The following is an 11,909-nucleotide window of genomic DNA, read 5'->3' as shown; positions in this document are numbered from 1 at the left end:
TAGTTTATCAATATATTAATATTTGTTAAATTAATAAATTCTTCATAATCTCAATGTTATTAATATATCAAGGTTTTATTGTACATATTAAAAGATATTATATATACATGATTATAATTGTGTAAATAAATTTTATTTAAGATTATATTCATTTAATTATTTGTATTCTTACAATAATTTAACAATAAGATTAATCAAACACATATGACTACTTTTAAAACTCACATCAATTTTAAAAATAAATTTTATTAAATATTTAATTAATTCTCTTCATACTTAATTATTGTTAAGTTATCAACAATTATTTTAAAGGCTAGGATATTACCAAACTAGCTTTAAGCCTCGTGGGATGAAAATTATTAAAAATCCAGAGCAGCCTCTTGGGATGAAATCAGCACAATTTGACCAGGCTTGTCCTGTTAAGCAGCAGCAGCCGCAGCAGCAGCCAATTAGGTTGGAAGGCTTGAAATTAGTATTCAGGATTAGTAGCTCCGATGCTAACAGCTTGTTAGACTGATGGAACTTTTATGTAATTGCCTGGTCTATTTTTCTCCACCATGTTTTTAAATCATTGATTTCGTTGATGATCTAGTGGAAAATATATCTGGAATCATCGAAGGAAGAATCTAATCATTCATTACATGAGCACAATAGGGATGCCAGATTCGCGGCAAAATTGTCAACAATTTATTATACGATAAGAATGCACCAAACTGCAAGTGGGTCAATGGGAACTTCCACTCCATGTCGGCCAAATGTCTACAAGACTTTTAAGCATCTTTACTGACTCTCATATTTTGCAGTGGACCATGTATGATTTTCTCATCATCTTTTCTTTTACTAGCTCTTGCAGCAGTGCCATTGAAGTGCTGGCTAATGGATTTTAGCCTCCAATTTATGACGCTCTAGTGGACTTGCGCCGTAGAGATAGTACACGTTTAAGTAGTGCTTTCCCCTCTTAATACTTGAGAACACAAAATGGGGGCATGAAAACAGTTGCATTAGCACAACAATCACATCACATGATTCTTACAAACTTTTTCCTGATATTCCAAATAAAAGTAAAACAGTTAAGCAGTTAAAAAATGAAGTATAAAATCAATGAAACAGAAATTCTTGGCATCTTATTCCTAGTTTAAATCTTTCCCAATAGGGACAAGATACTGTTTCAATACACCAAAGAATGCTTGAGGTTGAAATCTGGGCACTGGAGCAGGAAGTTCTGTTGAGCATAAAGATCAGTGTGTTCAACCATGCAACCAAATCATCATGGTCAATAAAATAAATCCAAATACGTCTAAAACTTGACAGTATCTGAGCACTGAAAGTAAAATTGCCACTTTGCCATGGTATGGAAAGCCAAAAAATGTGGAAAAATATCTTCAAATTAATCCTCTTGTAAGTATCTATTCTACGTCGATCTTTGAAAATCTCCTATTGTATGTGGGGACTTCAATATGAAACCTTCCTCAGTAGAAAGCATACACTTGAATGGGGTTTAGAAGGCTCACCAGCAATGTTTGTGAACTCACTATGTAACATCAGATGATTTGTTGCAACAGGCCCACCTCAATCAAAAATCCTTTCCCCAGTTGAGAATAACAAAAACACGAAAGAACTAAGAATGCAAAGCAACCCAGGTATAAAAAAGACTGCTCTCCAGCTTTCTGGACTTGAAAGATCAGAATAAGTAGTTTTAGCAGCTTCAAGTAGCTTCCCAGTCATATCAACCCCAACAATGCCCGCCAATGTACCAGCTGTATTAGAAATTCCCATCACTATTCCTGCATATCTTGGAGCAATATCCATATGATTCACTGCAAACCCAGCTCTTCCCAAGGCCAAGAAACCAAGAGCGATGGAAGAACAAAAGATGGCTCCATTTGAAGATCTGAAAATGGGAAGTGCCATCAGCGCAATAGAAGCAACCATGAATCCTACTGTGTTCAAGAACTTCCTGGTTCTAGTCACAGACAAGATCCTTTTCGTGATCAAGTGGTCAGCAACCACCCCACCAATGTTTGAGAATATGAACATGTTGAGATAAGGCATCATTTTGGAAGAACCCATTTCCTGAAGACTGAGCTGGAGACCCAGCTCAAAATACGTCGGCAGCCAATTCATCAAGACGTACAAAGCATAATGGAAAGTGAAATTATTAACCACAATCGCCCAAACTGGCAAATTGACTACAATTCTTTTCCATGGAATTTTGGCAGCTTTCATAGCACTTCCCCCATTGTCCACTTTCAACTTCTGATCTCTCATAGGCAACAAAGATTCTCCAAAACCAGCAGCAGAGGCTTTTGGATGCTCAGACCGAGGAGGGTCAGTAGCATATTTGAACCAAAGAAGCGACCACATACCACCCAGTGCTGCTTCAGCATTAAATACAGAATTGGGACCGTTGTATTTCACAAGGCTTGGCAGGAAAAGCATTCCCATTGCTGCACCTAGGTACATCCCAGAAGTTGTAAGTGAAACAGATCTAGACCTTTCATGCGGTGGAACCCACTGAGCTAGGACGGTATGGATGGAAGGGAAAATAAACCCTTGTGACACACCAACAAGCAAGCGAGCCACAACCAAGATAAAGACATTGTTGGGATCCAGTTTCAACCAAAAGCAAGTTGATGACCACAATACAAATGAGAAAAGTAGAACCTTCCTTCCTCCTATTTTCTGAGCTGCCCATCCTCCAGGCACCTGAGAACAGGCATAACCATAATAAAATGTAGAAAGTATAGTGCCTTTGCTCGATTGGTTAACCCCAGCAGCATCAGCAGCAGCAGTATAAGCAATGGAGAAGCCCACACGCTCTATATAGCAAACACATGTGCTGATGAAGGTTAATATGACAATCAGGTAACGCTTTGGAAAATTCATCATGCCAATAGTTTGCCTTGACTTCTCCAAAGGAGAATCAGATATTCCAGTGTCTTGAAATGACAATCATAACAGCTCACGGACACCACTAGCAATCCATTAAAGAATGATGACAGCCAACTTTGTTACTCTTCAAAACCTATTAACAGAACCTATAAAGTTATAAAAAAGAAAAAGAAAGGAACACTGAAAACAAGAAAGAAGACGTATAAACTTGCAATGATGAAACTAAACTTTAAAAGAGATTGCGACAATTATGAAGATCAAACATTTTACAAATGAATCTGCCGCCGTAAGGACAGCAACCAGGTATCGCTAAACAAAGAGACCAGTGTTAGCTCCCCACATCAAATACTAGATACTCTGAACCAAAAATTTTAAAGGACACATATAAACAACTACAAGACACTCTGAAACCATAAGCAACTGCAAGATCAACTAGCCGTGTATTCTATTGTTGCTGCCGAAATCCATACCTCAACCTACATAGTACATGTAAGATCATTCATTTTCTTCCTCTGCCGTCATTCGTATTATATAGATTCACATTGTGATTTTGCACATTATCAAACATCTAACATAATAAATGAATCGTAGCAACTGCAAGCAAAGAAATCTAACAAAACAAAAAATGGGAAAAATATTCAAAAGAAGTCAATTGCAACTCGTAAAATAAAAATTTCCCAAATTACCTAGATCAGATGACACACTATACATAATAATTAAGAAAAAGAAAAACAAAACCCAAGATGAGCAAAAAGTTAATACCTTAACGAGAAAAGGAATCAGGAGAAGAACCATTACTGGGTTTTCACCGCGACTATTATTTTAAGACCAAACAAAACGAAAAAGAATTCCCTTTAGGCAAAATGAGGTGACAATGCAGAGCATTTGATCAAAATGGGAACCCTAAAAATGAAGAAATCGCTCTGCCAAGTCAACATGACGATGACGTGCTTGAGGCTGAAGGACTAGTTGCCGCGGTGATTTAAATTAATTAACTATCTCGATCTCGCCTTTCGCGTGGTGGATGGATTCAGGTCTCAAATTGAGAAACAGGGACAGCTGTTATACTTATTAATTGCCTCTATTATTTGACTCTATGACTATATTTTAAGATTTAATAGGAGTTTCTACTTTCTGATCTTATTTTATTGAAGTCTTGTTTGTTTTAATTGTGATTTTGTAATTTTCTCTGCTGTATCTCGTTTGATTTAACCCTTTGTTTCTTATATATTTATGTGTATAACATGTATCACATTTGTTAATTTTTAAAAAATTTCACTTGATTTAAAAATGTCAACTACACTATCATATTATCGAAAAAATTTCAAACCAATGCCCTTTTTTTTAATTTGAAAAAAAATGGTTTTATTAAGATTAGGAGTAACAAAAAAGGGTTTTTTTTTTTTTTAAAAAAAAAGGTGCTATGAAGGTCGGTTTGACAATGTATTGTGATTGCTGCCGAACGAGTCAGATCTTTGGCTACAAGCTATATACTAGTTATTTGAGGGCTCCTTGTCCAGGTTTTGTTACATACCTTATTTACTATATTCTAGGACCATCTTCATCCTGCAGTGTCTGCCCAGTTAAAAACCTTTTTTTTTTTTTTTTGGGCATTCACCTAGAGCACCTTAGATTAAGGTTAATACAGATGGACAATCCAAAAATATCGTTTGTGGGGCGGTTTTTCTCGGGGTTGTCTGGCAATGCCTCTTGCTTATCAAATACCATTCTATAATTGAAAAGCAAAGCTCATTTCATATCCAACAATAACAGGTTGAAGTTTGGCTGTGATTAAATCTCCAGCAAAATTAGTTGCATAGTAAATGTATTTTACTCAAAAACTTTAGTGAGCTGCAAAACTTATCTGCTTTCAATAACCAGATACTCCCTACACAATTTATGACTTATGAGCATTCTATCCGCTGTCGTTTCGCAGAAATGTGACCATTTTCTTCAGACAGACATGCGAAGTTCTTTTCTTTGTTCCCATTACTGTTTTCCTCGGTTTTGTCACATATGAACGTCCAACCAGCAAAATCTGAATCCGAAAACAAAGAGGTTGGTGTTGTCTTGTAGAATGCAAGTGGGACCTGTTTTACACGTCTCCTAATCTGCAATTTAAAAGTTCACAGAATTCGATATTGATTTGCATTCAGCAACATTTCAATCAAACTTTTAAGGCAAATTAGCATAGGATATGGTAATATTTATTTACCTCCTCTCCAAATATTGTGGCATAGGAACCCGAACAAAAATCTTTGACATTGATTTCAGTAGTTTTTGCTCTAACTGTCAAATCATTCTCCAATGACAAGACAAACCTAATAGCACATGAAATTAAATAGTTGGATATATGTATGTATATATGTATGTATGTATATATGTAAATGCATGTGGCATGCACTATATTCGGGCATAGCATCAAGCACATACCTTGATACAGGTGGGCAATAGTGGTGACGGAGGGTGTCAATCTCCCAAAGAGAACTTCCTGTTAGAAAAAGTTCCATTGATAAATAGACTTTCAAAAATTCACAGACAAACTAAATTCGACCACCCAAATAAACAAATATAGACATATGTCTGTGCATGAATAGACAGATAAAAAACCAAATTGGGATACAAATGTGTCCAAAAAACACTGTTTACTGTATAAAAATGATAGCTAATTCTCCTGAAGAATAAAAATTGGAACACTCATGCTACTTCCAGTACCAAGAATTTAAATAAGAAATTGAAAGGAATACTCACTCATTGCATTGGACTTCACAGGATTACTTTCCTCATCGTCAAAATGATCAATGCCAGGTTTTATGCTGGATATATTTGCGACAGTTGCAGCATCAACAATCTCCTTCTCTGCCTTGGAATCATCATTGTGAGTCTCATTGCCATCTTCCTGAAAAGAAGATCGCCCCATTCATTACAATTTTTGCTGCAATGCAATGAACTAAACAGATAGGAAAAAAATCATGGTAGATAAAAAGATGGTTTTGCTACCCGGTGCAGCAAACAGTTGATTGAAGGATGCCTCCGCAAAAGGTTGTGAATCAAAGCCATAATAACTAATGCTCCTGAAGGAGGAACCAAAATTGATAATCTACTCAATTTCTTCACAAAAGCAGCTGCCAAGTATGCCGGAAGAAGTGGTGACCTCAGGCAAGAATCAAGAAGCTGCACCAAATAACTATCACTAACTTTAGATACCTCATGGAATCGACGCTATTGAGTTGATTTATTCAGATACCAGAGAGATGTCTGACTTAAAACCATTATAGAATCATATTCAAGTTCTGACTTCATTTAACCTTCAACGAGATTAAACAATCTTCAATTAATATGTAATTCCAACTTCATTTGAGACCCACAGTGAACAATTTAGCAGTTTGCATTACCTCAAAAAATTTCGCCCTATGCTTTGCCATAAAGATAGAGGGCACCAATAGGGCATAAAGTTTTTCATAGAAGTTGGGATACTCCAAACCATGTTGAGTCATGAGGATAAAGAGACTGCTAAGAGCCATGACACTGACAACCCCACCAATGTCATATGATCGGGTTAAAAAGTCACTGCATGTTATCAGGTACAAACTCAGAATAAAGTAAAAAAAGATATCATATCTCAACAATGGAAAAAAAAAAAAAATTGTTGGTTTGTACATTCACCATAACATGATGGGATTGGACAAGAAAGGAATAACTGCCCGATGAAGAGTAACAAGAACCTGAGCATTAAACAGAAAGCAGGTCAGAAAAGGATGAAGCATGACAATAAAATATATCTTGTATCAAGAAAGGGAAAATAATATTAAGAGAGGAACTTAGAAATTCCAATTCACTGTACAAGCGAGCATAAGCTATTACTAAATTTGAGCATCAAAGGTTAACTGTTCCAGTTCCAGCCCTGAGCCTAGCTTCTAAACTTGTATTAAGATGTAAGTCCCAAAGAGTTGGCTTTGTATTGATATTAAATTTCAAGACAAATGCAAGTATATCAATGAAACCTAACAATAGTGTAAGCAGAGATGCAAGCTGCGAGGTTTACCTCCTTGTATATATCAACAGGTAGTGGCAACCTAAGAAATGTAATCCAGGCTTTAGTGAACTTTGATTTCATCTTTTTGGATATAGTGGCTGCAGACAATGCCTGAAGACATGACTAAACACTCAATAAAAGTTGCAAATAAATTAGAAAATTCAACTGGAGATGGTGTCAAGAAAGTGTTTTCCAGCAGTTAACTAATAGCTTACATTATTGTTAGATTTTTCGGCCTTGGGCATTTTAACTTTTGTTTTTGACTTCTTAGATGCCTCTTTGAGATTGCCTTCTTCAGATGAACTTCCTAATGGTTACCAAAACAAGCAAACTTTAAAGAAATGCACACTAGTCATGAATATAATACAAACTCCAGAAAAAGTAAGACATGTCATCTTCAAGATTAAAATACGACAAGGAATTACCTGATCCACTCCACATCTCATGCTCAGATTTTTCATTGTTGTCTTCCATTGATGGGATTTTTGATAAAATATAATAACTCTTGCGTAGAGAAAGCTCTATGCTGTTAGGAAACAGAAACAGTTAAGTTTCATTAGTATCGTGAATACTTTTTGAACAAAGTTTAACCTTAAAAGAGAAAATAACAAAGGGAGAAGAATAAAAGAAAAGGGAAAAGACTACCAACTAATGTAACCAGTGAGATAATGCAGTTCTCAATGTCAGTACTATTTACACATAGAAATGGAAACAATGTAATATGACATCCATGTTCAAACATACCCTATTTGTGAGAAGCATCAGTGTTTTGGACAAGATGGTGCATTACACTGAAAGATAACCCACAAACCAACTACCGTCCACTCAGAAAAAGTAATGGAATTTCAATCAAAGCGATAAGCATGAAAAAGTCTTCAAAGTTCAAGAAAGATAGTAGTATACAAAATGCATATGAAATCATATTAATGGAGAAAAGTTTTAGAAAGGAGAAAAAGAATTTACTTAATGAAACAAATTATCGAATTTGCATTGTTCAAAATGGCACTTGCATAGAATAACAAACAGATTACACTTTGATCTTGAATGACTCTCACTAACCTTGCTCTTGAATGACTCTCACTATTCTCATCTGCACTACCAGTTTTGTCATCTACAAAGAGAAATAATTCAACTACTAAGAAACAAAAGGCAGTTAAAAAAAAAAAAAAAAAATTACACAAGGTATGAAGAAAAGAAGAGAACAAAGTACCAGAGATGCCTTTTCCCTCCAAACTTCTAGCAAGCTTTTCCATACTGATGTAGGTAAAATAACTGCCCCAAGCCCCAAAAAAAAAAGATTTAATATCCTGGCTCATTGGCAGTGCATGCAGTATGCAAATAGAATAAAATAATAATTGTGATCAGTACCGAACATCAATGTACTTGAAATACTTTGAAGCAAGAAAGTCTGTAACAGAACCGACAGACTCCGTAGAGTGAACCTGAAAATTAGGAGCCATTGCTCACAAACATCAATCTAGCTAGTAGCTAGCAAATTCTTAAAAAGTAACTAGTCAAACTGCAGCTTACAATGCTATGAAGTAATTTATGATAGATGGCCGAATGAAACTTCCCTCCATTTCCCAACTTCACAAACTCCATTAGGGTATCCAACACAACTTCCTAATCAAGCCATTCCACTTATCAAATACGTAATTTTTAAAATAAGAAAAAAATATTATTAATTAATTGATTAATTAATTAATACACTTTAACAAGAAAAAAGTAAGAACTTACTCTCAAGAAAACATAAGCATCCTCGGATTGCGGCGAAACTAAAACGAGGAGAAGCGACTGAACGAACTCGTCGAACTTGGAGCGAAGCCAAGTTTTATAAATAAACTCAGGATCGTCTTTTCCAGAAACTTCGGTTCGCTTCGTGGAAGAGGGGAAGGAGGGAGGGAGGTGAGGCAAAAGGGGAGAAAAGAAGGACTGCAGAGTGAGGAGGGATTCGAGGAGGAACTGCGGCGGCGACGACGGAGACACGAACGTGAGCAGTAGAGGTAAGTTGTTTATGTGAGCTCTTGATGATAGCAGCTGCTGCCCTAGGGTTTTTAGTTCCTCTAACGTGTGTTTTCGCTTCTTTGACTTTGAGAGATTTGTCGCCATTCCTTCTTCTTCTTCTTCTTCTTTTCTTGCTGATTACTTCCTTTCTCTTGCTCCAGCTCCAACTCTCAGGAGCTCCGTCTTTCCGCCCCTTTCCGTACTAGGTTTCTCATCCCAGCCCTTGGCGTTGAACTTGTTAGTCTCATTGGTTACATCTCATAATGGGCCGACCTAATTTAGCCTCTGTCTTGGGCTTAATGATTTTATTCTATCCTAGGAGTGAGCCTTTAGACATCCCTCAAAATTCCCCATAAAATCTATTTTTAATTGAAATTATTTAAGTAACTATAGATAAATTAATTTATTTCTTAATTTAAATACGAATTCAATTAAATAATTCCCTAAAAAATTCAATTAAATAACTATTCTTTTCACAAACATTATACATTCTCATTTCTATTTTAAGTTTTAATTAACAATATTTTTTGAGAAAATTATAAGAATTTAGAGTTATGGAGATAGAAATTATGCAATAAAAAATAATTTTAAATTTTATAAATTTTATAAATAGAAACTTAATTGAACTAATTTTTTTTTAGTGAAAATTCTTGGAAGATGGTTAATTATAATACAATATTATTATTTTTAAGAAATTAAACTGGAGTATTTGAGGAATAAAATTTATTTAAAGGGGTGTTAAAAGCTCCACTAATATGTGCCCAATCTGAAATTATTTTTTTTTTTATCGTTAATGGTTTTCTACTTTTCTATATATGTATAATTTATTAATTTGAGACTAATTAATAATTTCATTTTTATTTTGTTGTGATCTTACTTAAAAAATATATGGTTAAAACCGATTGCAAGAGCACCATTAGACTGTGTTATGCTGCGAGAGGCGGTGGTACTGGGAGCGTCCCACAAAAGTGTCTCTCATTCATTTTGAATTTTAAAGAAGAAATGTGTCGACATACAACAAATTCTCACTAGTCTATGACGAGCTGGAGTTAATGATATAGCAAAACCTCGAAACGAAGGACATTCATCCAATTCATTGAAGCACAAGATATTATTTTTAGTCATAACTGAAGGCAAACATAGTACACACAGTTAAGTGGTCTTGAACTTGATGGGGAATGAAGCCAACTTGTTGATAGCACATAGGCCACCAGGTAATCCGGTGTTTCTCTTAATCCTGATGTAGCCTCCCTCTCCCCATTTGGGTCCCCATGAATTTTTGACAATTATGTAATCCACTGCCTCCGGTGAAGAAGAAGATCCATACCCAACTGCTGTCACTGCGTGATTGGGATATGTTCCACAGGAGCCGTCGAATATACCCTGCATTGTATCTATATATATTTAGCAAGCAATGGTATGAATTAATTAATTAATGCAGTCAATCAATTATTATGCATGAAAGAACATTTATATCCTCCTTTCAATTTCAACTCACCCCGCTGTAATGTTGGAAATCCTTGCTAGAAGCCTCAATGCCGACGCTAACGGGCTGGTTCGCCAGTGCTTTCAAGAGACTTCCTTCATCGTTCTCAGGCACATTTTGGTAACCACTGATTGTGACGACCTCCGCCGCAGCCGCTTTGTCGATGAGCTTACAAGAAGAGTTGGCCTGGTCCGGCTGGTCCCCAACAAAAGGGTAGTCTTCTTCGGTGTGGATTCCATTGGAGGCAATGTACTCAAAAGCATAAAACAAAAGCCCTCCTTCGCACCCAAAGTTATTTGTGTCGCAGCTAAGCAACTCTTGCTCCGACAACGCCGTTAGATTTCCCGTCACTATCTGATTTATCCCCTCCACTGCTGCTACTGCTGAAAATGCCCAACATCCACCTGCAATTTACAATCATTCATATACTATTTCATACATAACAAATCAAAGCTAATTAAACCACTGTAGTTAATTTAAATTTAAAAAGGTAAAAGAGTTATAATAATTAAATTGATCAATTTAAATCGGTAGATAATATTATAATATGAAGTACCACAAGGATTTTGGTTTTTGACATGAGTGACAGCTCCTTTCTTCCTCCAGTCAACGGATTGAGGCAAATCCTCTACATTTTTGTACAAAAAATGATTACTACTGCTAGCAGAAGATCTACTACTGGAGTCGCGGTGACTCCTTCTGCGGAACTCATCATCATCGGGTTTGAGTCCTGTTAAGTACTTGTTCTTGAACTCTTCGTGGCTCATATCTGAAAACTCATTCAGACCAAGCCAATAGCTACTAGTAATTTGCAGCTCTCTGTTCCTCGCATCAATGTGCTTCAAGTTGTCTTTGAATATCTCCAATCTATGCAACTTCTCTTCCGTGCTTTCATACGATTTCCCATGTTTCAACATCCATGACTCGAATAGCTCAACCAGCTTGTCCGTGGATGTCAACACCTCTAGTGAATACCCCACAATGGAGAACTCACCATCATGACCTTGAAGAGTTCTACTGCTAGAGCAGCGTATGCATATGATCATCAAGAGAGACACGCACAAAGAAAGACGAAGCAACAACTTACAATTGGAAGATAACATTTTCATCTCTCTCTCTCTCTCTCTCTCCCCCACCCTTTATCTTCAAGTTAATTTACTTACGCGGGCTTGATGATCGGTTTATTTATATACGTAAAATATAAAAGTAGGTGATGATATGCCGGAACTTCCTGCTGCTTGCCTCTAGTATATATTATTACTCTTTCCCTACCACATAATCTTCAGTCTTGATCACTTTATCTTGTAGTGTGAATTATTGTTATCAATACACGCTAAAGCAAAATCCCAATAATTTGATCCGCTGGTGATGAGTTGTCATCAATGTCGTGTAATTATTTATATTCTTATGGGCAACTGACTATAAATGTGGGGGAGGATAATATAGTATAGTATAATAACAATTTCTTATGCATTAGTAGTATATATTATT

The 11,909-nt window shown here is 36.1% G+C and overlaps 3 protein-coding genes across 6 annotated transcripts; all 3 read right to left on the bottom strand.

Annotated features, from left to right (window-relative positions):
• Positions 1 to 1,098: 1,098 nt before the first annotated feature.
• LOC18034578 (probable anion transporter 5) lies at positions 1,099 to 4,045 on the bottom strand. Of its 2 annotated transcripts, none has more exons than XM_006422323.2 (2): positions 3,655 to 4,045; positions 1,099 to 3,038 (listed from the first exon to the last, which is right to left on the bottom strand). In XM_006422323.2, the coding sequence occupies exon 2, from the start codon at positions 2,887 to 2,889 to the stop codon at positions 1,570 to 1,572; it is 1,320 nt and encodes a 439-aa protein (XP_006422386.1). In that variant the 5' UTR covers positions 2,890 to 3,038; positions 3,655 to 4,045; the 3' UTR covers positions 1,099 to 1,569. The 2 variants fall into 2 exon arrangements, with proteins under 2 accessions (XP_006422386.1, XP_024035059.1); XM_024179291.1 differs by having other exon boundaries at positions 1,099 to 3,025.
• A 561-nt stretch (positions 4,046 to 4,606) lies between these two features.
• LOC18035597 (nucleolar complex protein 4 homolog) lies at positions 4,607 to 9,164 on the bottom strand. 3 transcript variants are annotated; one of them, XM_024179337.1, is made up of 15 exons: positions 8,666 to 9,164; positions 8,459 to 8,551; positions 8,297 to 8,370; positions 8,139 to 8,200; positions 7,988 to 8,039; positions 7,354 to 7,454; positions 7,144 to 7,235; positions 6,938 to 7,051; positions 6,559 to 6,617; positions 6,288 to 6,462; positions 5,893 to 6,066; positions 5,644 to 5,791; positions 5,326 to 5,383; positions 5,108 to 5,213; positions 4,607 to 5,003 (listed from the first exon to the last, which is right to left on the bottom strand). In XM_024179337.1, the coding sequence occupies exons 1-15, from the start codon at positions 9,035 to 9,037 to the stop codon at positions 4,797 to 4,799; spliced, it is 1,887 nt and encodes a 628-aa protein (XP_024035105.1). In that variant the 5' UTR covers positions 9,038 to 9,164; the 3' UTR covers positions 4,607 to 4,796. The 3 variants fall into 3 exon arrangements, with proteins under 3 accessions (XP_024035105.1, XP_006422385.1, XP_024035106.1); XM_006422322.2 differs by having other exon boundaries at positions 6,938 to 7,039; XM_024179338.1 differs by lacking the exons at positions 6,288 to 6,462; positions 6,559 to 6,617.
• Positions 9,165 to 10,024: 860 nt separating this feature from the next.
• LOC18035510 (cysteine protease XCP1) lies at positions 10,025 to 11,680 on the bottom strand. Its single transcript, XM_006422320.2, has 3 exons — positions 10,975 to 11,680; positions 10,431 to 10,822; positions 10,025 to 10,315 (listed from the first exon to the last, which is right to left on the bottom strand). Exons 1-3 carry the CDS (start codon positions 11,525 to 11,527, stop codon positions 10,085 to 10,087), a joined length of 1,176 nt encoding a protein of 391 aa, XP_006422383.1. The 5' UTR covers positions 11,528 to 11,680; the 3' UTR covers positions 10,025 to 10,084.
• Between the last annotated feature and the right edge of the window lie 229 nt (positions 11,681 to 11,909).

This window comes from Citrus clementina, unplaced genomic scaffold (genome assembly GCF_000493195.1).
Source record: "Citrus clementina cultivar Clemenules unplaced genomic scaffold, Citrus_clementina_v1.0 scaffold_8, whole genome shotgun sequence".
In the NCBI taxonomy this organism is placed as follows: Eukaryota; Viridiplantae; Streptophyta; class Magnoliopsida; order Sapindales; family Rutaceae; genus Citrus; species Citrus x clementina.
Note: the sequence above shows the minus strand (reverse complement) of the source record. Positions and strands in the feature narration are given on the sequence as shown.

Bases quoted from the DNA above. Each gene is read 5' to 3' on its own strand.
- LOC18034578 (XM_006422323.2), bottom strand. From the start codon at position 2,889: ATGATGAATTTTCCAAAGCGTTACCTGATTGTCATATTAACCTTCATC.
- LOC18035597 (XM_024179337.1), bottom strand. From the start codon at position 9,037: ATGGCGACAAATCTCTCAAAGTCAAAGAAGCGAAAACACACGTTAGAG. The intron at 8,552-8,665 runs GTAAGTTCTTAC...TGGCTTGATTAG, and splicing joins ATGCTTATGTTTTCTTGAGA to GAAGTTGTGTTGGATACCCT. The intron at 8,201-8,296 runs GTACTGATCACA...GGCTTGGGGCAG, and splicing joins TTCAAGTACATTGATGTTCG to TTATTTTACCTACATCAGTA.
- LOC18035510 (XM_006422320.2), bottom strand. From the start codon at position 11,527: ATGAAAATGTTATCTTCCAATTGTAAGTTGTTGCTTCGTCTTTCTTTG. The intron at 10,823-10,974 runs GTACTTCATATT...TGTAAATTGCAG, and splicing joins CAAAAACCAAAATCCTTGTG to GTGGATGTTGGGCATTTTCA. The intron at 10,316-10,430 runs GTGAGTTGAAAT...GATACAATGCAG, and splicing joins ATTTCCAACATTACAGCGGG to GGTATATTCGACGGCTCCTG.